This window comes from Carcharhinus amblyrhynchos, chromosome 24 (assembly GCF_965287045.1).
Source record: "Carcharhinus amblyrhynchos chromosome 24, sCarAmb.v2.hapA, whole genome shotgun sequence".
In the NCBI taxonomy this organism is placed as follows: Eukaryota; Metazoa; Chordata; class Chondrichthyes; order Carcharhiniformes; family Carcharhinidae; genus Carcharhinus; species Carcharhinus amblyrhynchos.
Window position 1 is genome coordinate 20,495,520 of NC_137347.1, and position 24,490 is coordinate 20,520,009.

The 24,490-nt window shown below is 41.5% G+C and overlaps 1 protein-coding gene across 1 annotated transcript in view; it reads right to left on the reverse strand.

Annotated features, from left to right (window-relative positions):
- eloa (elongin A) overlaps nucleotides 1-24,490 on the reverse strand; it is a 60,190-nt gene that overhangs the window by 20,575 nt on the left and 15,125 nt on the right. Inside the window, exons 2-6 of the mRNA XM_080211234.1 lie at nucleotides 20,545-20,601; nucleotides 18,803-18,915; nucleotides 14,881-15,931; nucleotides 9,585-9,699; nucleotides 5,145-5,297 (exon numbers count right to left, since the gene is read on the reverse strand). Coding sequence (XP_080067360.1) covers nucleotides 5,145-5,297; nucleotides 9,585-9,699; nucleotides 14,881-15,931; nucleotides 18,803-18,915; nucleotides 20,545-20,601 — 1,489 coding nt within the window. The remainder of the gene's footprint in view (nucleotides 1-5,144; nucleotides 5,298-9,584; nucleotides 9,700-14,880; nucleotides 15,932-18,802; nucleotides 18,916-20,544; nucleotides 20,602-24,490) is intronic.

Here is a 24,490-nt window from a genome sequence, read left to right on the forward strand (position 1 = left end):
GATGGTGGAAGAGAGAATGTCCGGAGTGGTTGGGTTCCTTAATTATGCTGCCTGCTTTGAAGAGGCATCAGGAAGCATAGACAGAATCAATGGATGGGAGGCTGGTTTGCGTGATGGATTGGGCGGCATTCACGGCCTTTTGTAGTTTCTTATGGTCTTAGGCAAAGCAGGAGCCATACCAAACGGTGATACAACCAGAAAGAATGCTTTCTAACAAAGAACAATACAGCACAGGAACAGGCCCTTTGGCCCTCCAAGCCTGCACCAATCACATTTGCTAACTAGACCATCTGTTTGTATCCCTCTATTCCCAGTCTGTTCATGTGGCTATCTAGGTAAGTCTTAAATGATCCTAGCGTGTCTGCCTCATCCACTTCACTTGGTAGTGCATTCCAGGCCCCACCACCCTTTGTGTAAAATACCTTCCCTGCTTATCTGTGTTGAACCTTGCCCCCCTTACCTTGAGCTTGTGACCCTTTGTGTTTGTCACTTCCAACCTGGGAGAAAGCTTCCAACTGTTCATCCTATCTATGCCCTACATAATTTTATAAACTTCTATCAGATCACCCCTTAACCTTTGTCTTTCTAGGGAGAACAACCCTAGTTTACTCAATCTCACCTCATACCTAAGATCCTCCATACCAGGCAAACCTTTTCTGCACTCTCTCCAAAGCCTCCACGACCTTCTGATAGTGTAGCTCCAGAACTGGATGCAGTATTCCAAATGTGGCCTAACCAACGTTCTATATAACTGCAACATTATATGCCAACTTTTCTATGGTGCATCTGTAAAAGTTGGAGTGTGTCATAGTTGGAGATCTCATTGAGACTTATAAGATGATGAATGGGATGGATAGGATAGAGGTGGAGAGACTCTTCCCGCTCAGAAAGGATAGTAGGACTAGGGGGCACAGCCTCAAGGTAAAGGGGGGGCGGTTTAGAACGGAGTTGAGGAGGAACTTCTTCACTCAAAGGGTGGTGAATCTCTGGAATTCTCTGCCCGTTGAAGTGGTGGATGCTACCTCGCTAAATATTTTTAAGATGCAGGTTGATGGGTTTTTGATAAGAGAGGGGATTAAGGGTTATGGGGAGAGGGCGGGAATGTGGAACTCAGCCACGACAGATCAGCCATGATCTTATTGAATGGCGGGGCAGGTTCGAAGGGCTAGATGGCCTACTCCTGCTCCTATTTCTTATGTTCTTATAACTGACATGCCAAATTTATTTAGTCTTCTGAGAAAGTAGAGGCTTTGGTGGGCTTTCTTAACTATAGTGTCAGCATGGGCGGACCAGGACAGGCAGTTGGTGATCTGGGCACCTAAAAACTTGAAGCTTTTGACCATCTCTACTTCGTCCCCAACAATGTAGACAAGGGCATGTTCTCCACTACACTTCCTGAAATCGATGACAATCTCCTTCATTTTATTGACATTGAGGGAGAGATTATTGTCATCACACCAGTTTACCAGATTCTCTATCTCATCACTGTTGGAGATCCAACCCACTGCAATGTCATCAGCAAACTTGAAAATTGAGTTGGAGGGGAATTTGGCTGTACAGTCATACGTGTATAGGGAGTACAGTAGGAGGCTGAGAACACCAGCCTTCTGAGGCACTGGTGTTGGAGATAATCATGGCGTTGTTGCCAATCCTTATTGATTGTGATCTGTGGGTTAGGAAGTTTAGGATCGCAGAGGCAGGAGCCGAGGCCCAGGTGACAGTTTGGAGATGAGTTTCATAGGAATGAATCTGAGCTAATGATTCAACAGGGAAGCGTAGGGAAAGAAGTAATTCCATCAAGACTTTAATGGCACAGTGGTTAACACTGCTGCCTCACAGCAATTCTGACCATAGATAACCATCTGTGTGGAGTTTGCACGTTCTCCCCATGTTTCCTGCAGATGCTCTAGTTTCCTCCGGCACACCAAAGATGTGCAGGTTAGGTGGACAGGCCATGTGAAATTGCCCCTTGGGGGATTGGCAGGGTACATTATTGGGGTTACGGGGATAGGCCTGGGTAGGGTTGTTGTCAGTGCAGGCACAATAGGTCAAATGGCCTCCTTTTGCACTGTAGGGATTCTATGAGTCTAAATAATACATCTCCTTGCCTTATGATTGCGGTGCTTCCAGTTTCCTCTGGTGATCGACAAGCAATATCAGCAAAGCGAATTGAAACACTAATGTGCTGTCTTTACTTACTTTCTTGTGTGTTTAACGGAAATGAGTAAATGGATTGGCGGTTGGTGACTAGTGGAGTGCCTCAGGGGTCGATGCTGGGGCCTCAGCTATTTACCATTTATATAGATGATCTGGAGGAGGGAACCGAGTGTATGGTGTCGAAATTTGCTGATGACACCAAGATTGGTGGAACGGCAAATTGCGCGGAGGGTGTGGAGAGTCTGCAGAAGGATCTAGGTAGGCTGGGCGAATGGGCCAGGAACTGGCAAATGGAATTTAATGTTGGCAAGTGCGAGGTGGTCCACTTTGGTAGGAATAATGGTAGGAAGGATTATTACTTACGTGGAGAAAAACTGCAGCAGGCGACAGTGCAGAGGGACCTTGGGGTCCTTGTGCATGAGTCGCAAAAACCCAGCTTGCAGGTGCAGCAGGTGGTCAGGAAGGCGAATGGGATGCTGGCCTTCATAGCGAGGGGGATTGAATATAAAAGTAGGGAGGTCTTGCTGCGGCTGTATAGGGCATTGGTGAGACCGCAGCTGGAGTACTGTGTGCAGTTTTGGGCGCCATACTTACGCAAGGATATTTTGGCCTTGGAGGGAGTGCAGAGGAGGTTTACTAGGCTGATGCCGGAGTTGAGGGGGTTGAGCTATGAGGAGTGGCTGAATAAACTAGGCTTGAACTCGTTAGAGTTTAGAAGAATGAGGGGAGATCTCATTGAGACGTATAAGATGATGAATGGGGTGGATAGGATAGAGGTGGAGAGGCTCTTCCCGCTCAGAAAGGAAGGGGGGGGGGGGTGGGTTTAGAACGGAGTTGAGGAGGAACTTCTTCACTCAAATGGTGGTGAATCTCTGGAATTCTCTGCCCATTGAGGTGGTGGAGGCTGCCTCGCGAAATATTTTTAAGACGCGGGTTGATGGGTTTTTGATAAGAGAGGGGATTAAGGGTTATGGGGAGAGGGCGGGAATGTGGAACTCAGCCACGACAGATCAGCCATGATCTTATTGAATGGCGGGGCAGGCTCGAAGGGCCAGATGGCCTACTCCTGCTCCTATTTCTTATGTTCTTATGTTCTAATGAATCTGGATATTGGTGTAACTATAATGGCATATCAGTTATTTAATGTGAACTGACCGCTAAGGTTGAGTAACAGGCAAAACCTGTATTATTCCTTCAATGTGCCCTCCAAAATATTGCAGATACTGGGGATTTGAAATAAAAACTGAAATATATCAGACTTGAAACATTACCTTTATTTCTCCCTCCACAGATATTGCCAAACCTGCTGAGTTTATCCACGAATTTGTTTTTATAGGTGTCCTACTGTACTGATTGATAAACTATTTATAGAAAATTAGTATGAAGAGTTTATCTTATATAATCCAAATAAAATTCAGAACCAAGTGTAAGAAAGGGTTGTGGTTTAGCTGTACTGGAGTGACAGATAATGGCAACAATACTATACATTCACCAGTGTTTATACAACAGGAGCCTGTAAACCAAGATTCTAATTTTCTGCCTTCTTCAAAACCAGATAAGACCGGATGCACAACAGAAGATGCACGTTGGGACCCTGCAAAGGTCCCAGTGTGCTGAATTTTTGGGAATTGCCTGGGAAGTCTGAAGTTCCAATGAACAATTCCCCTGCTTCCTCGCGAATGTCTCTGACTTTGAGCTCGAGAATGCTGACTGTTCTGGGGAACTTCCCTCAACGGTTTACCAGGAAATGTTAGACAGAGAAACATAGTTCAACTCCTGGATTAAAAACTGTCCTCCCCGCCTCCCACCCACATGACCCAACATGATTACCACCTCAAACCACCTACCACATTCCCATCTACTCATTCATCCTTTGACTCATTAACTCAAGTTCACACTGAACATGTAAACTTACTGTACAACAACCAGTGCCATAAAAAAGGGGCATGTGTCATCTTCACCCACAACATTATAGTGCTGTAATGATGTCCTCTGAGGGATGCTTCATCTTGCATTTCTAGAGAAGCCATGGTTGGAAGCCCCCACAAGAAATACAAGCAATGTTAGAGTATGGAAGAGTTTAAGCTGAGAGGCAATCTGACAAGGAGTGCCGCTTCACAGAAGATCAAGGACCTCATTTTAAACTGTTTAGCCTCCCCTAAAGTAAGTGCAGAAAGTTTTGGCCTCAGTCACTGTTAAAGTTGAGATCTCTGGTTCTACAATCAGCTGCATATGACACTTATTTGCTGTCACAAAAATAATACCGTAATTTCCCATCCTCCACACCAGTGGGTGATACATCCAATATGTGGTAAAAATTGCTGATTGAGATCATGCAAGTTCAAAAATCAAGTCAAAGGAAGCACACTCCAACACGTCACCATATTCAAGCTAGGAAGAAGGAAAAAAGTAGGTCACCTGAGGCTGGAATTCAGAAATATAACATTGGGGATGCACAATTATTGATACTGAAGTCTGGGCATTTGCTGCTTCCAGTGTCGTAGCTTTCTAAAGTTCATCATCAAGATTAATTATGTCCTCAGTCAAGTGAGGAAATGAAAATCCTGGCACCTACGCAACATCTCAGAGCAAGGACCCAAAACCCACAATAAAGTGGAAAGAAAACCGCTGGTCGTGAAAAGAGTCCATGCGTAAATGACATTTAATGTTACTCCATGGTTAGTATACTTAATTACCTTTCAATAAGAAAGTAGGGTAGTTTGCAATGTGGACTCCTTTACACCTGTTGGTTGGGAGGCACAAAGCAATCTGCTGCATCGTGGATTGGTGTCAAAGATTTTCAATTCTCTAAAGCACATTGTATAGTCAAACATTAGGTTCTTTCTAAGAAGGGGAGGGGTTAGAGCATCACACAATCCTAGAACTCAACACTGAGCTACTCTCTTAATAGGAAGAAAATCATCTAGCCTTCATATATTTTGCATCCTCCAGCAAATGCACCCCTCTGCTGATTATTTATGACTTACAATCCACGTTGTTTTGTAGAACTCGAATACACTGCTCATACAGGGACATCATCTTTGGGAGGTAAGCAGTCTTTGATCCTGAATACACCTGCATCTTGGAGTTAAACCGGCGACCAGTAAACCCCAGGTCCTCCTCAGACAGAACAGATACAGCTGCAACCGAACGGAAAATATTGGTTATTTCTAAAGCACTTCAGGAATTCTAATCAACTGCAAAGAACAGCAAGCCTTTCCACCCACCCTACTCACCTATCCATCCCCCACACACACACAAACTCACCACAACCCCAAATCTGCACCACACATCTCACTGCACCCTACCCCAATGCACTTCTTCCCCACTCCCCCAACATGTAAACACATTCTTTCCCATTTTCTTGAGATCATACAATCTCCATAACCAAAACACTTGTTATACACCTGGTCAAAAGACTGAATGATTCAAATTGGAGTGAAGGGGGCTGGCAATTTAGCAGTGCCCTTCTCTTCTCCCCTTCACACCCTAGATCACACCTCAATTCCCAGATTGGCTGTCCAGGATCTTGTTGGAAACTTAATTCAAGACAGCTGACTGAAGTTTACAGACCACTGTGACAAGTTGGAAATACATACACAACATCAAAGCAAACTTATTTAAAAGCCACAAGTTGACAGTACTTTTCATGGGAAAATTATTTGTGAAATAACACAAGTTAGTCATTCTGGCTGGAGGTGGGGATTGAGGGTAATGGGATATGGTGGCGAAGGTGATCATGGTGTTAAATTTTCACACCTCTGATTTATTCCAGAGATTTTCTGGGAGATGTATGTGAAATTTCCCAGTCTCTCAGAAGTCCATTACTACATCAAGCAGATGACAGATGCCACATAGATAACACATTAATCAGTTCCAGAGAGCAATGAGACTATACAATAAGACTAAGCAATAAGACCATTCTTGGTTTCACTCAGATTCAGGGAATAGTTGACTGCATGCAAGGTCATGAAGGCAACTACAGAGCAACTAGAGCCTTTGTGAACAGGAAGATTTTCCACTCACAATGATCAATTTGTCCACTGTTAGGGTATCAGATCAGAAACCCCAACATATATTAAAAAGCCAGATGTAGTTTATTAATTCCTTTGTTTGTTCTGGATCTTAGAACTTTAGAATTATCTTCATCATCATTTCCTGCACATTCTTCACTGAGCTGCAAATAACTCATCCCCCTGCTGTTTTCCTTCCCTATCAAAATACCGTCTGAGCACATTAACATGGCACACTCTGTGACTTTTCCTTCTATCTGGTGTTCTTATCAAATAATTCACCTCACTCAATTTCCTTTCCATTTGATAAGGCCCAGCGCTAAAGCTTGCATTTAATTGTTCAGTAAGGTCACTACTAAAGCTTGCATTTAATGGTTCACCTACTACTGATAATAATACAAATACTTTATCTCCACCAACTTCTTTTTTCAATCACATACTGTGCCTTCTTTAAATGCTGTCCGGCCAACTCACCAGCCCTAGTTAATCTTTCCCTGAAGTTTGACACAGAGTTAACAATGTAGTCTCAGAACACTGACGCATAAATTACTCCTTGATCAATTTAAGTGGTCCTCTTACCTCATGACCAAAAATTAATTTGAAGGGATTGAATTTAGTTCATTCATCAGCTACACTCCTAATTGAAAAAGTACAAACAGAATTATTTTATCCTAATCTCTGGTTAACGCTGACAATAAACTATCACTGTCTTTAAAGTTTGATGCCATCACTCAAATGCTCCCTGCAATTCTGGACGATACGTAATTGATTTAACTGTTTCACTCCTAAGCTATCCATAATTTCCCAAATGACTGTGACATAAATTGGATCCTTTATCTACTTGGATTTCTGAGGGTAGTCTATATCTAGCAAAAAAAATTAAGTAGTTCTCCTACAATCCTTTTAGCTGCAATATCATGCAATGGAATGGCCTCCGGATATCTAATAAGACATATCCATTATGGTCAACAAATATTGATCCATATTTTTCATTTTAGGGAGGGATCAAACACAAACTTAAAAAGGTTTCTCAAATGCCAAAATGGGTATTAAGCTTGCTAGTTTAATTGTTGCTCAGGATTCTCCTATTACCCAACATGTTGACACGTCTGGCAAAATTCAACTACATCTTTATGCAGTCCAGGTCAATAGAAAATGTTTTTTGTATTTTTGCTCGAGTTTTCCTTGCTCCTAAATTACCTCCCACTAGAACCTCTTTTCTATAACCCACTGGTAATATAATTTGATGAACCCCTGCCCATTTTTTTATCTGTCTGAATATTTAAAATTTTCAATTTCTCATGAAGACATCATTTTTAATGTAGTAACACTCCAGTATATATTCAGATTCTTCTTCTGCGTATGCTTTCTGATACAACTGCTTTACTCTACATTTCCGGTTGTAATTCTGCCAGGTTTCCTGATCTAAAGGTATCCACTTTGTCCTCTACTTGTTCTTGTTCTTTATTAACCATCAGGTCAAAGATTGTTTCTGATAACTGAAACTCAGTCTCCATATCTTTACTCTTTGATTTCTCCTTCTCTTGTCTCAACCTGTGGCTTTGTGTCTTGTTTCCACACAGTTGGGAAACATCCCAGGATATGCTTCCTGCAGCACCTCAGTTATTTGATTTTCCACTGACTTTTCAACCACAGTAAGTATCACTCCCATCTGTGATTCAGCTATATCGTTACCCAGGATAAACTGTATCCCTGAAAAGGTAATTTCCCTATTTCTTCTAGCACCACTTTTCACCAGATTCTCCAATCTTACCTGTCAAAACAAAAAAAAAGTTTTCACCATTGATTTCATGTATTTCCACCTTTTCTGGCAATATTCCATCCAAACTACATATCTCCTCATCTCTCACCATTAAAACTTGATTTTATCCTGTAGTTCTTAATTTCTTTACCTACTCCTTCTGGTACATGAGTAAACTTTACCTACATAAATGAATTATTTAAAGAGATCTGGCACTTGCTTATCAACAAACCTCTGAGCAGGCTGTATGTTCTTTGGCACCTCTACAGCTTTAACCATGGTTTCCTTTGCCATTCAACAAACCGCACTGGCCTATCCTATTTTACCACGTCTGCCTTCCCAATGCTTTTCTTAAGCCTCCAACACTGCAACTGTGTGTGTCCAACAATGAAAATCTCTAAGATTTCTTATTTCTCTTCCACACTCATAGGTTTCCTTTTTTAACCGGAGTTAAAACTATCCTTACTATCTCCAATGAGATCCCCTTTGCCTTTATCACCTGAACACATTTCTTTTTCCCAGTTTCTATCCTTCACAGATTGAAATTGATGTCGAAAACCAAACCTCGATTTACAAACCAATTCAAAATCATCTGCCAGACAGTCAATGGAAATACATCCACTGGTCCAAAGTCAATGGGCATTGACATTTGTGTATATTTCTCCTGAGAGATCACTAAACACTCCCAGAGACAAATCCATCTTCTCCCAATGAGGTCTTTGGTGACCTATCATAACTCCCTTATCATCTCAGTGGCCCCAACATTATATAATTTCAAAGACAGTTGGGGTTTTCCTCAACATGAAGAAACCAGCTGTTGAACCCTGGAGAGGTCTCCCAATTGGGCACTCTGTGGCCCACAGAGTGCACCATGACCCCACCCCCCCTCCCCCACCCCAAACCCTTCATCTCATCCAGCACTGGCGAGCAGCCTGTGGCACCATCGCCCAAACTTGTCAAGGCCAACCTGATTGTTCTTGATGACATCCAACTGCACTTGTATTGCATTGTCAGCTGCTAGTGGTGCTATTAAGCCCTCAAATTGGAAGGGCAGGAGCCCTGGTGGCATAATCGATGATCATAAAATGCAGCCGGGGCTTGCTAAACAGCTGAGGCATAGTCACTCCCGACTTTCTAGTTCGTCATTGCAGCCCCACCCCGCCCTGACAAAATTCAACCCACTGTGTGCAGTATGTATGAAGGCTGCTGATTGCTCTTTGAATATGGCACCTCTCTTTGACATGCTGAAATATTTTTTCCACAAATTCCTTATTGGCTGGTTCCTCTACCAGCCAGACCAATTAGCCAAAATGGGAATATCCTATGCAGTCTATTGAGCCACTGGCACTTCCCATCAGTTGGGAAAATCCCACCCAAAATTGTCCACGATCTTGGCCTTTTATTTGAGTGAGCTGAGCTTCCAACCTCATATTCTCTTTATCAGCAAGACCATCTATTTCCACCCTATTAAGTCACCTGCCTCAGCTCATCTGCTGCGAAAACCCTCACCCATACCTTTGCTACTTTTAGCTCTGGCTATTCCAATGGTCTCATGACCAGCCTTCCAAATTCCTCAACGTATCCAGTTCAAGTTTCATTCACTCACAAGATGACCATATTCACATTTTCAGCCTACATTGGAGTAGTCTCACCTTTCCTTTTTGGTGGTGATATTGGTGTTATATCCATAGATGGAAGAGGTCTATAGTTGGGCTGGATAAGTGGCAATGGGATATCTGGTAATACAGGTACCACATCAATCATCATCTATTGGAGAGGAAAGGAGAAGCAAAATTAAAATTTCAGTATTTAAATGGAAAACTACAATCAATAATTTAAGGGAAGCACAATGGCATATGATATTGGAGGACCAATACATGGTACTACAGGCTAGTATAAAATGGAAAACTAAATTGCTTATATTTCTACATTTTCCCTTGTGTGTGTGATGCTAGTGTGCGTTTAAGAAATGTATTTTTTTTAAATCATGTTCTCTGCAGTTTTTAAGCAGGTTTTTTGTTTTCACTGTGGCACTGGTTGCCTGCTCAGAAGTACTTTTATCGCTGCTTCAATGATTTAAATTAGGTTTTGTTTATTTTTATTTTCTGGGCTTCATGCAGTGTCTGGGATTTTACTAACTTTTGAATCGTTAGGGGGAAGATTGATTGACAAGTCAGTCAGTTGGTTCATAAGAACGTAAGAACATAAGAAATAGGAGCGGGAGTAGGCCATCTAGCCCTTCGAGCCTGCCCCGCCATTCAATAAGATCATGGCTGATCTGTCGTGGCTCAGTTCCACATTCCCGCCCTCTCCCCATAACCCTTAATCCCCTCGCTTATCAAAAACCCATCAACCCGCGTCTTAAAAATATTTAGCGAGGTAGCCTCCACCACTTCAACGGGCAGAGAATTCCAGAGATTCACCACCCTTTGAGTGAAGAAGTTCCTCAACTCCGTTCTAAACCGCCCCCCCCTTTATCTTGAGGCTGTGCCCCCTAGTCCTACTATCCTTTGAGCGGGAAGAGTCTCTCCATCTCTATCCTATCCATCCCATTCATCATCTTATACGTCTCAATGAGATCTCCCCTCATTCTTCTAAACTCTAACCAGTACAAGCCTAATTTATTCAGCCTCTCCTCATAGCTCAACCCCCTCAACTCCGGCATCAGCCTAGTAAACCTCCTCTGCACTCCCTCCAAGGCCAAAATATCCTTGCATAAGTACGGCGCCCAAAACTGCACACAGTACTCCAGCTGCGGTCTCACCAATGCCCTATACAGCCGCAGCAAGACCTCCCTACTTTTATATTCAATCCCCCTCGCTATGAAGGCCAGCATCCCATTTGCCTTCCTGACCACCTGCTGCACCTGCAAGCTGGGTTTTTGCGACTCACGCACAAGGACCCCGAGGTCCCTCTGCACTGTCGCCTGCTGCAGTTTTTCGCCACGTAAGTAATAATCCTTCCTACCACTATTCCTACCAAAGTGGACCACCTCGCACTTGCCAACATTAAATTCCATTTGCCAGTTCCTGGCCCATTCGCCCAGCCTATCTAGATCCTTCTGTAGACTCTCCACACCCTCCGCGCAATTTGCCGTTCCACCAATCTTGGTGTCATCAGCAAATTTCGACACCCTACACTCGGTTCCCTCCTCCAGATCATCTATATAAATGGTAAATAGCTGAGGCCCCAGCACCGACCCCTGGGGCACTCCACTAGTCACCATCCGCCAATCTGAATAGCACCCATTGACCCCCACTCTCTGCCTCCTATTTGACAACCAATCCTCTATCCACGCTAACACCCTACCCCCAACTCCATGTCCCCTGACCTTCTGCAATAACCTCTTGTGAGGTACCTTGTCAAACGCCTTCTGAAAATCCAGAAAGACCACATCCACCAGCTCTCCTCTATCCACCGCCCTAGACACATCCTCATAGAACTCCAGTAAATTTGTCAGACACGACTTTCCTTTAACGAAACCGTGCTGCGTCTGCTCTATCAAGCAATGCCTCCCTCTCTCAAGATGCCTCCCTATTTCCTCCTTGATGACGGATTCTAACATTTTACCTACAACAGGCGTTAAACTAACCGGCCTATAATTCCCTGCCTTTTGCCTGGCACCCTTCTTAAACAACGGCGTAACATTAGCCGTTTTCCAATCTTCTGGCACTTCCCTGGAATCCAGCGACGTCTGGAAAATAACCACCAAGGCATCCACTATCACCTCCGTCATTTCTTTCAGAACCCTCGGATGCATTCCATCCGGTCCTGGCGACTTGTCCACAATCAGCCCCTCCGGTCTGTCGAGCACTGCCTCTCTAGTAACAGTAATGTTCCTTCCCAGAAGGATTCAAGGATTCACTTGCAGTTTTGGTTCATAGCCAGAACCTGTTCTGGTTGTCAAGTTGCAGGCAGATTTTCTCTCTCTCCAGTACTATAGGTTCTGCTGGCTAACTGGAAGCAGCTCTTCTTGCCTTCCTGGAATGAGAATTCTATCTCTTGCAGTGTTTTGCCAGCTGAAAGCTAGAGACAGTAAGAAGTTTCACAACACTAGGTGTTCCTTCGTCAGGTGAGCAGCAAGTGCTCCGAAAGCTAGTGGCTTTTGCTACGAAATAAACCTGTTGGACTTTAACCTGGTGCTGTGAGACTTCTTACTTTGTTTATTCCAGTCCAACGCCAGCATCTCCACATCATGAAAGCTAGTGGTCAGCAGTGGCATTATCTCTACCTCGACGGCTGCTGGAAGTTACAAGGCTGGGAAGTCAATGTTTCAATTCTCCAACCAACTAAGGACCAAGTTCCAGCATCACACGAGCATTCATATTTTCTTTGCTAAACCAGTGGCAAGGGTACGTTTAAAGGAGGTTTGTTTGGAAGGAACACTTCATATATTTGTCAAGGGCTGTACAATATCATTTTTTTTATTGTTTGTAATTGATAAAAGTTGTTGCTATGTGTTAGCTGTATTCTTAAATAAGCTTTGTTTGATAAAAGCTTCCTACTGGGTTATTTGAGTCATACCTGAAGTGAAACATGTTTACCCCAGCCAAATTCAAATGGCACAACTTATGATCCAGGCAGACTTCATAAAACACTTTGGAGTTTCTGACCTGAATTATAACAGTGATTTCCCTTTTAAGGCAATTTTTCTTTTACTCTTTCATGGGATGTGGGCATCATTACAAGACCAACGTTTGTTGTTCATCTCTTATTGTTCTTGAAATGAATGGCTTGCTCGACCAGAGGACAGTTAAGAATCAACCACATTTTTGTCAGTTTGGAATCACAAGTAGGCCAGTCTGGGTAAAGATGGCAAATTCCTTCTCTAAAGGGAGTTAGTAAACCAGATGGGCCTTTACAACAATCAACGATAGATTTATGAGCACCATAAATGATACTAGCTTTATATTCCAGATTTTATCAATTGTAATAAAATTGCACCAGCTACTGTGCTATTAGCCCAGGCCCCTGGATTATTAGTTCAATTGCATTACCACAACACCATCATCTTTGATTGAATAAAGTGTTGCTGAAAATGCTGACAGTACCACCACTTCTCATTACGTAGTTATTAGAATAAAATTATGTTCTATTATCAAAAAAAGTTTCTCAATGCCTCTACATTTCAACACTCAAATGCTGAACTTCTGTGGCCAAAGGTCCAGCACTTTAAGACACTTTCAAAGCTAGTCTGTGATTGGGCAGCTGGGTCCCTGAAAGTGACACAACTGACAAGAATTTCTACTTCCTCACCCCCAGAGTAAATGGAAGGTCTGTTAGAGTTAATTTATATTATAGGCTGCAGCAAATAGAATTTCCAAATTAATCTGGAGGGGATTTATATTGTCTGCTAATAATAATTCACACGTTTTTTATAGTGTTATGGAAAAGTACGAGGTGTCATTTACTCTGAAATATTGAAGATATTAATATACCTACTTCCTATAATTTTATTGCACAAGCACAAACCAGTCAATTTTTTCCCCATATTTCTTGAAACTGATAAACTTCTACCATGCACTGCAAGACAGTAAATACCAAAGTTGAACTCAGAAGACAGCTTATTTTAATGTAGAATTCAATCTGATCATGTAACTGGAGACTTGTCAGTGTTTCTAGTTTTTATAACCGACTGCTGGCAGGATTCAGTGGGGTGAAAATGGTTTTTGATATTTATGATTCCAAATAGTAATAATATTTATTACTAGGCACAAAGGTTTATATTAACACCATAATATTGCTACTGTGAAAATCACCTAGTTGCCACATTCTGGCACCTGTTCGGGTACACTGAGGGAGAATTTAACATGGCCAATGCACCTAACCAGCACATCTTTCGGACTGTGGAGGAAACCGGAGCACACGGGGAAAACCTACGCAGACACAGGGAGAACATCCAGAGATAGCGACCTCACCAGGAATCCGAATCCCTGGCGCTGTGAGGCATATATGCAAGTTTACATAATTGTCTTATCAGTGGAGTTGTGGATTCATGGTCCAGCTAAAACACTATTAATGGCCAATGGTCACAACAGATGAAAAGTTGAAAAACAGGCAGGCATCAAACCGTTAATGCATAACCAAAGAGTTCAGAATCCAATCCAATTTTCAAAGAGAAGTACAGTAACTTTCATTCAGATTCATTCACAGATTCTTGCTCTTGTCAAAGAGCCCCAGGTGACATGTTGACCCAAACATTTTTTGTTTAAAAGCATTAAGTTTGACTTCACTTTGCTTCACTGTCCAAACGCTTGGTTCAGAGAAGCAGTGGATCAAACTTTTTGGCTTAACTCCAAACCTCAATACTATTGTGACCAAGAAATGGAGTCACCTGAAAACATCTACAAGGGTCTCCAAGGTACTTCTATTAATAGACTGACTGATAGAAGGAATCCAAAATACATAATAATAAAATAAATCCTATATCTGCGCAGGTTTCTATCAAGCAGGTACAACATAATAGGTTTCTTTAAAAAAATGGAAAAACAAATTATTCACCCAAGAATCCTGCCCACAAGTACATTTTGAAATAAAGATAATTATTTCACTATGTTTATGACGATTGGACCTGATGTTTAAATTTGCACTTTTTCTTCTCTTACTCTGCTTTCCCCATAAGCATCTACCTGTTGCCGGATAAGATTCTGTAGGAGTCAAAAAAATAAAGTGGTGCCTTCAGATTTGGTCTCTATACGTGCAAGCTGGTCTCTGCTCATTCCTGTCCTTGATTACCCAGTGATCAGCTTACACAAGAGAACTGCAGTAATGAATCCCATGTTGTCACACTCAATAGTGCAATTAACAGCACAAATGCACACACACAAAGATCAGAGGGACTGAGTTTCAACCTACTCAAAGAAAATTATTGTTAAACTTCTATAATCTATAACACACTTTTATTCCTCAGTATCAATTATAACCTTAAACAATTCAATTTAATGTTACCTTTCTGGGTTTAACACTAGGCATTTCCTCAATGTGTCGTTTGGATTTCTTCTTTTCCTCCGCATTCTGTTCTCTATAGGAGTCTGAGCACCTAGAACCAGATTTTGACAGAGGTTTATTTGACCCTTTGGATTTGTCTGGATGAGTCTCTTTAACCTTCTCAACAGGTTTGTTAATCTTTTTCTTTTTTTTCTGTGGCTGGTCATAGCTAAGGTAGGACTCAAAAGACATTGTTGGTTCTTCAAAGTCATCAACCACTGTTGGTTTAATAGAGTCCTTATGGGAAGAAGCAGACTGATTTTTTTCTGTAGATTTTGATTTTTTCAAGTCTGGCATTTCTTTCTGTTTACTTGATGTGGGTTTCTCTTTGGGTTTGTCCAATGTATTCCTTGGTTCTTCACGATCAGATTTTCGTTTGTCTAAGTCCCTATGTTTATATTTTCTATCATCTAACGTTTCCTCTGGTTGCAGGCGAGGTTTCTTATGACTGGAACTTATTGATGAAAACTCTCCTCGGTCCCTATGATTATGCTGTTCCTTTGAAGAAGATTTATTTGTTTTATCTTGCATTTGAAGGGAGGAAAATTTATACTTTTCATCATCTTTTGTAACTGATTGCTGCTTTTCCTTGTGTGAAGGTTTGTGTTCCCTCTCACGGCCAGTACTCACTTCTACTCGTGAGCTGCGATGGTCCCGAGGAATTTTATGGAAACTTTTCGGTGGTTGCATAGGTTGCTCGACATCTTCATCAGAATAGTCATTCTCTTCATCATAATCCTCCACAGGAGGAGATTTAGTCCATCTCTCGGCCTCCTCTTTAAAATTGGATTTTGAAGACTGATAGCCATGGCTACCAGACCTGAAAGATTTCTCACTCTCCAGCAAGTGTCTCCTTTTCTCATGAATCTGTTCATAGTTTGGTTCATAGGGCTCTTTATGAGGGATCTGGAATGTCTGTCCATAATTTTCTTCTGGAGAAAGGTCCCTGTGTCTCCTTTTAGAAACCCCTTTATTATAAGCACACTCTCGCTCTTCTAGTGTATTTGTAGATCTGAACAAAATAAACATACAATTAATGATAAGAAAATTTTAATTGACATTGCTATAGTATTTACACAAAAGACTAATTTTAATAAGAACATTCAAAGTTATTTCCAATGACACAGCAGATAGAAACATTGGCTAACGTGGAACTGAGCCACAAAAAAATTAGGAAAATCCCAGGTTCAATCCCAGGTTTCTATCAGCCCGAAGGGGCGTAACAGGTCCCATGCTCAGTGAAAAAAATCAGACAGAACTTATGATCACTAACTACTAACATTTAATGGAAAGTATTGAGTTGTGCATGTATGTGTACAAATCAGAATCTGCTGTGTGAGGTCCTATAATCAAATCTGCCAACAGTCATGGCATAAGTTCACAAAAGAGGAATGCTTAGTTCACAGGAAAGCGCAAGTGAATAGTTATTTGAAAGTCAGGATCAATAAACAGGATCAAATTAATTTCTTCTACTGTAAAATTCTATGCTTCAATGACAGAGGTAGGATAAATCGTCACTGGTCCAACAATTAAAACTTCTGCAAACTAGAGACAGAATTAAAACTTCAATCTTTAATTAGACTGGAGAGGAACATAAACTATTTGCCATCCCCTCCCAGTGAATACAAGCAAAATATAAACCATAAGAACATAAACATAAGAAATAGGAGCAGGAGTAGGCCATCTAGCCCTTCGAGCCTGCCCCACCATTCAATAAGATCATGGCTGATCTGTCGTGGCTGAGTTCCACATTCCCGCCCTCTCCTCATAACCCTTAATCCCCTTGCCTATCAAAAACCTATCAACCCGCGTCTTAAAAATATTTAGCGAGGCAGCCTCCACCACTTCAACGGGCAGAGAATTCCAGAGATTCACCACCCTTTGAGTGAAGAAGTTCCCCCTCAACTCTGTTCTAAACCGTCCCCCCTTTATCTTGAGGCTGTGCCCTCTAGTCCTACTTCCTTTCTGAGCGGGAAGAGCCTCTCCACCTCTATCCTATCCATCCCATTCATCATCTTATACGTCTCAATGAGATCTCCCCTCATTCTTCTAAACTCTAACGAGTACAAGCCTAGTTTATTCAGCCTCTCCTCATAGTTCAACAAACCAACATGATAATATTTACACATTGTAACAGGATGATGGAGGGTTGATATATCAGCTGTGGCCTGATGAGGATTCTGGTCCCTGAGTAAGTGTGGCCCTTTAAAAGAACCCTACCTTTCATAGATAACTGCATTGCAGTGCAAGGAAGGTTAGATGGCTCAAAGATGATGGGATCACGTAACAATCTATTTGAGTGGAAGATAGCTTATCAGTTCAACTCATGCAAGTTAACGTAAATTGCAATAATTGTATCTGCATAGAACAGCATGATGTTTTAAATGAACTTACCAGAAACAATTGAGCCAACAGTTCAGACTCAATGTTGTACAGTGTAGATGATGATGCTATGTTCTTTTCAATCAATTGTCACAGGCCTTTTTTTGTGGGAGCATTGGGTGATGAGGCAAAGGTGAACTACTTCAATCAGTTACCTTTTTGACAGCAGACTGGAATCGCCATTTCGGTAACATTAATATGTTATCCTACATTATTCTGTATCTTTGGCACTTTGAGACATTGCATTGAGCTTGTCCATCTTCAAAAGACAAGGACATTCATAGGAGAATGATGTGTTGTTTAACTGAAATTGGATTACCTTGAAGTTCAGATTCCTGATCACCTTGGTTTGGAATGCTATTTTCTCTATTTTACCATGAATATCTAAACCAAATCCATAAACAAAGAAAAATCCTGTCATAAAACTGGTAGCAGGAGAGTTTTTCTCTAGTTTACTAACTGAAGAGCTCAAGTTGAGGGCCAATTGAAAGTGACAACTTCAAATTTCAAACTGCCATATTTCAGGAAGAAGAGTTATTTTCAGCTTTCTATTATCATAAGACAAGATAGGCAATTCTTTCTCCTCCTAATCCAGCTTCCAGAATTGGCTTGTTACACATTAAACATTGTGACGCAAGTATACCTTTAAGAATTTTTTTTTAAAAAATGTCTGCACTTAAGCAGCTTTAGCTTTTTTGCGTTGTTGCCGAGCTCTCTGCTTCAGTGGTTTAAATGGGGTTTTATTTATTTTTACTCTGGGCCTCAGGTACTTTCTGGGATTTATTTTAATGACCCTGCATTTTAGGGGGAAGAACGATTGACAAGTCAGGTGACAGGAGTTCTTTCATTTTCAATTTGCTACTGTTTTAGAAGGTGCTTGGACATCAGACTGAAAAGCAATGTTTCACGCTCCCTAATGTTGGAAATTCTGCTGGCTAGCTGGAAGCAAGGCTTCCTGACTTTTGGGAGTGAAAATTCTGCTGTTGATGGTTTGTTAATTAGTACCTAGAGCCTCTCTCTCTCCCTGGTGTTTTGGGAAGCTCTGCTGACTTCAAGCTTGTCTGTGTATCAAGAGAATTGCAGCATCCAACCACAGGACTAAATTCCAGCATTATGTGAGCTTTTGTATTTTTTGTGCTAATCCTGTGGCAAGGGGTTTGTTAGTGGGATATTTTTGGTTGGAACGCTATTTAGCCAATATCATGATCTTTTTTCCTTGTTTGTAATTGGTAATTTTCTTTCAGTACATGTTAACTGTATTCTTAAGTAAACTTTGTTTGACAAAAGCTCCCTTGTGAGTCATTTGAATCACACCTGAAGTAAAACATTGCATGCTGACTCTAGCCAAATTCAAACTGCAAAACTTATGATCCAGGCGGACTTCATAAAACACTTGAGTTTCTGACCTGAATTATAACAACATAAATCAGTGAAAACAAACGTATATAGTGCATAACAACTGCTTTCACTATTTGAGCAGAGAGGGCTGTTAAAATAATACCGTTCTACTTCCTGCGGTACCAGTTTCTTCCATTTTGAGACTAAGTTCTTAGCATTATCTCCAACCACATCATGCTTCCTGAATCCATTCACAGTTTTTCCTATTCCTGTATCCTGTTTACAAAAAGAACAGAAATAGCAATGAAGCCAATTTATTAAGCTTGTGAATTCAACACAAACAAATTAGAAGCAAAAGTAGGTCACTCGGCCGTTTAAACCTGCTCTGCCATTCAATAAGATCGTAGGTGATCGGATTATAACTCAATTCCACATTGCAGCCTTCCCCCAATAAACTTTTACCCCTTTGCTTATCAAGAATAAATCTACCTCTGCTTCCACCTCTTTTCAGGAAGCAAGTTCCAAGGTTCACAACCTTCAAAAAACAATCCTCACCACCACACTCCAAATCAACATGAAAAGGTAAATTAGCTATAGTTCCCACTATTAATCCAACAATTTATTAAGCATAAGGACCCATGGAATTTTAGGTGAGAACAGGAACATCCTCACCACATATTCCTGTAATTGAATAACCAACTGGTTTATATATTAGACATTTGAGAAGGTATCAGAGACAATCAATATAAATGGCACCTTGACCTGACAAGTAGTTAAAAACATCTTCAGAAACAGAGGGAAGAAAGCAAACTAGTTGAGAAAATTGGAAAGAAAAAGAAAAATCGTGATCATGACAGCCACAGTAAGCTTTTCATTAGACATCACAAACTCTATATATGCAATAATAATTTGGAGATTTTATTAATTCTACCAAAATAAAGTTGGAGATTGGCAAATTTAAACTGACAATTACAATTCTTGTTGCTTATAATTAATGAATTGCCACATTAACTTTAAAATCATATACACAATATTATATGTCATGTTATATTGTCATTGTCTCCTTACTGAATAAGCAGAGAGGCAGAGTCATTGATGCGTTTATTTTGAATAGTTTCGCCATTTGTCTCTAAACAAATACATTTTTAAAATTTTTCTACTGAAAATTGTATTTTTCCCCAATAAATATCTTTGGTTCCTTTCATAATGCAGCAAGTCTTCTTCTAAAAGTATGTTGTCCCCTCATTACGTTTAACCATTACATCTTTTCTGCAGGTTTTTTATTTAAACAAACACTAGTAGAATAGTTCGGATTTTGCAACAGGAAGGACAGTAAGGCTATTATGGGGTAAATTGGATAGCAACTTGCAATGTTTGCACATGTAAATAAAGTGCAAAAGTCTATTGTCAGAGATAGTAATTCCTCCACAAACTGCACTACAACAGAACCGTTCTGATAGACTTGACAGTGAAATCAATGCAAGGAATGATATGGAGTACTCGTCCAGTAGCTCTACAATAAAGGAAGTCTCGGCTCAAAAACTTCGTGGACTTTGTAAGAAGCTATCAGCAAGATGAATAGCGAATACCATACTGCTACCAGTAACTGCAAAATCCAGGCCACTTCTTTGAACCTATCAGAGCAGTTCATTTACTTACAGAAATTCTGGAAAAACTATTTTACATTTGCACAAGTAAGTGGTTGTAAGAACAAAGATCCACTGATCAACTTCCAAAGCAAAGGATGGAACAGTGAGTTATTTCTATCATACAAATTATAATTGTCGAATGCTAAATTGGATTGGAGCTAGCTTTGTGACCAACATTGGCTCCTGCTTCGTAAGCTATCACCATGACCTCTTCCACCCACTCAAAAATCAGGAAAGTGAAAAGATCATAACTTACTGCTAAAATGTCCACAGTGATTGGAAGTTCATTCAAACGCTTCAAAGTCTTCAGGATCTAATCCAAAAAAAAGTTGAAAACATTAACCCTCAAGTGTTCTATTTTTCATACACCACATATCTATGTATTACTATAATTTGATTACACTATCAAAATATACCACAAAAAAAGCTCAGTGCCATGTAGATGAGACAGTAAAGTTTGAAAACAAACTGGTAAAAACTGAAAAATGTGGGACTGCTGACAAATGTGACTAATGTCAAATGTGTTTATTTCCCTAATTTTCACATTGTTGCTAGGTGCTACAAGCAGCTGAAGCCTTCTAGGACTTTGCGCAAATGTCCATTGTACATACACCAGTCTGGACTGACTACTGTCAGGATGCTTTGCTATTTGTTTTGGAAACTACATATGGAACAAAAAAAAATTGCAAATCTGAATTTTTTGAAAAAACAACGGGGAATACAAACAAATGATTCTACTCTAAAACAGTGTAGTCATCTTAGTGAACAAATAAAAGTTTGGTTGTAGATTTCTTTTAAAATCTCCGTGTTTTAAAAGCACAGAAAAATTTAACACCAAAGATAACCAAATACACAAGACAAATAAAATATTTCTCAATCATAGGGCATTAAAGGTGGCAAAATTTGGAGTGTTATTTCTGGATGTATTATTCATCCCTATAAGATTAACAGTGTGTCTACACCCTATTTATAGATACCTAAACAAAAACATTTCATTGGGCATCAGCTGTGGCTCTTGGTAGAGAGCTCTCACCTCTGGGGACAGTTCATTCAATTCCTATTCTACACTCTCAAACACAGTCATTTCAGTGGCAGACTGAGAGACTGCTGCATTGTCAGAGGTGTCATCTTCTGAATGAGATTTTAAATTGAGGCCCCACGAGGCAAATTGGCTGCTGCACCTCTAACACAACAATAGCTAAATTTCAAAAATTGATTTGGAACGTCAAAGATGCGATATAATGCAAGTTATTTATTTTTATTTACAGCACTCTTAGCATAAACATGCCTGCGTAAACCCTGCTGAGTAGCACACTTATCCCACAGACTAATCGTTTAAATAAAATGGTTAGCATGATTATGTTGCATTATAGAGCAACAAAGGGCTAAGTGTTAAGAATAGGCAGATCCTCCACTTAACTAGGTATAACCTTCAGCCATGCTGCTATGGGGAATCACTACGCAGAAGATGCAATGGAGAGTTATTAACATAAGAACATAAGAAATAGGAGCAGGAGTAGGCCATCTGGCCCTTCGAGCCTGCCCCGCCATTCAATAAGATCATGGCTGATCTGTCGTGGCTCAGTTCCACATTCCCGCCCTCTCCCCATAACCCTTAATCCCCTCGCTTATCAAAAACCCATCAACCCGCTTCTTAAAAATATTTAGCGAGGCAGCCTCCACCACTTCAACGGGCAGAGAATTCCAGAGATTCACCGCCCTTTGAGTGAAGAAATTCTTCCTCAACTCCGTTCTAAACCACCCCCCCTTTATCTTGAGGCTGTGCCCCCTAGTCCTACTGTCCTTTCTGAGCGGGAAGAGTCTCTCCACCTCTATCCTATCCATCCCATTTCATCATCTTATACGTCTCAATGAGATCTCCCCTCATTCTTCTAAACTCTAACCAGTACAAGCCTAGTTTATTCAGCCTCTCCTCATAGCTCAACCCCCTCAACTCTGGCATCAGCCTAGTAAACCTCCTCTGCACTCCCTCCAAGGCCAAAATATCCTTGCATAAGTACGGCGCCCAAAACTGCACACAGTACTCCAGCTGCGGTCTCACCAATGCCCTATACAGCCGCAGCAAGACCTCCCTACTTTTATATTCAATCCCCCTCGCTATGAAGGCCAGCATCCCATTAGCCTTCTTGACCACCTGCTGCACCTGCAAGCTGGGTTTTTGCGACTCATGCACAAGGACCCCGAGGTCCCTCTGCACCATCGCCTGCTGCAGTTTTTCGCCACGTAAGTAATAATCCTTCCTACCACTATTCCTACCAAAGTGAACCACCTCGCACTTGCCAACATTAAATTCCATTTGCCAGTTCCTGGCCCGTTCGCCCAGCCTATCTAGATCCTTCTGTAGACTCTCCACACCCTCCGCGCAATTTGCTGTTCCACCAATCTTGGTGTCATCAGCAAATTTCAACACCATACACTCGGTTGCCTCCTCCAGATCATCTATATAAATGGTAAATAGCTGAGGCCCCAGCACCGACCCCTGGGGCACACCATTAGTCACCAACCGCCAATCCAAATAGCACCCATTGACCCCCACTCTCTGCCTCCTATTTGACAACCAGTCCTCTATCCACACTAACACCCTACCCCCAACTCCATGTCCCCTGACCTTCTGCAATAACCTCGTGAGGTACCTTGTCAAACGCCTTCTGAAAATCAAGAAAGACCACATCCACCGGCTCTCCTCTATCCACCGCCCTAGACACATCCTCATAGAACTCCAGTAAATTTGTCAGACACGACTTTCCCTTAACGAAACCGTGCTGCGTCTGCTCTATCAAGCAATTCCCCTCAAGATACCTCGCTATTTCCTCCTTGATGACGGATTCTAACATTTTACCTACAACAGACGTTAAACTAACCGGCCTATAATTCCCCGCCTTTTGCCTGGCACCCTTCTTAAACAACGGCACCAGACAATTTTCCTGGTTTAAGAATTCCATGAAGCACAGCTCATTTTGCCTGCTCTGCAAAATTCTTGGCTGGTTGAGACTTTAAACTAAAGTGGAGGACACGCCTGGGGATGAAGTGGAAATGGTTGACAGCTTCACGTTTTTTGGTTTCCAGATCACCAACAATCTGTCCTGGTCTCGCCACACCAATACTACAGTTAAGAAAGCCCACCAACACCTCTACTTTCTCAGAAGCTAAAGAAATTCACTATGTCCGCTACAATTCTCACCAATTTTTACAGATGCATTGAAAACATCCTTTCCAAGTGTATCACAGCTTGGAATGGCTCAGGCTCCGACCAAGACCATAAGGAAGTACAAAGAGTTGCAAATGTAACCCAGTCCATCACACAAACCAGCCTTCCATCCACTGACTCTGTCTACACTTCCCACTGCCTTGGAAAAGCAGCCAGCTTAATCAAGGACCCCACTGATTGGAACATCCTACTGAAGGAGGTTTAGCAAGTTGCTGCATTACACTTTCTAGATAGTACAGGCTGTTGCCATTGCACACCGGCGATGAAGGGATTGAACGTTTAAAGTGATGGATCGGGTGCCAAAGAAACAGACTGATTTGTTTTGTACGATATTGAGCTTCTTGAGTGCTGTTGGAGCTCCACTCATCCAGGTGTTTGGAAAACATTCCAACATACTCCTGACTTGTGTTTTGCTGACAATGGACAGACGTTGGGCAGTCACAGGCGAGTTACCCACTGCAGAATTCTAGCCTCTGACCTACTCTTGTAGCCACAGTATTTATACGGATGGTCCAGTTCAGTTTCAGGTCAACAGTAGCCCCAAGAGTCCTGATGGTGGGGAAATTCAGTGATAGTAATACAATCGAATGTCAAGAGGCAATGGTTAGATTCTCTGTTGCTTGAGATGGTTATTGCTTGGCACTTGTGTGGTACAATATTACTGACCACTAACCAGCCTATGGCTGAATGTTGTCCAGCTCTTGCTGCATGCAGGCATGGGCTACTTCAGTACAGGAGGCATTGTGAATGATATGGAACACTGAAATCATTGAACATCCCCACTTCTGAACTCATGATGGAGGTGGTGATGCTGGATATGATTCCATGGATGGTAGTTATGTTGGGCGCATTCAATGGGTGCCAATTATTCCCTTATAAGATGCTTTTCGGAGAGTCGATGCAGACTTGATAGGCCGAATGGCCTCCGTTTGCACTGTGGGGATTCTACGAATGACCTGATAACCTGATTTTT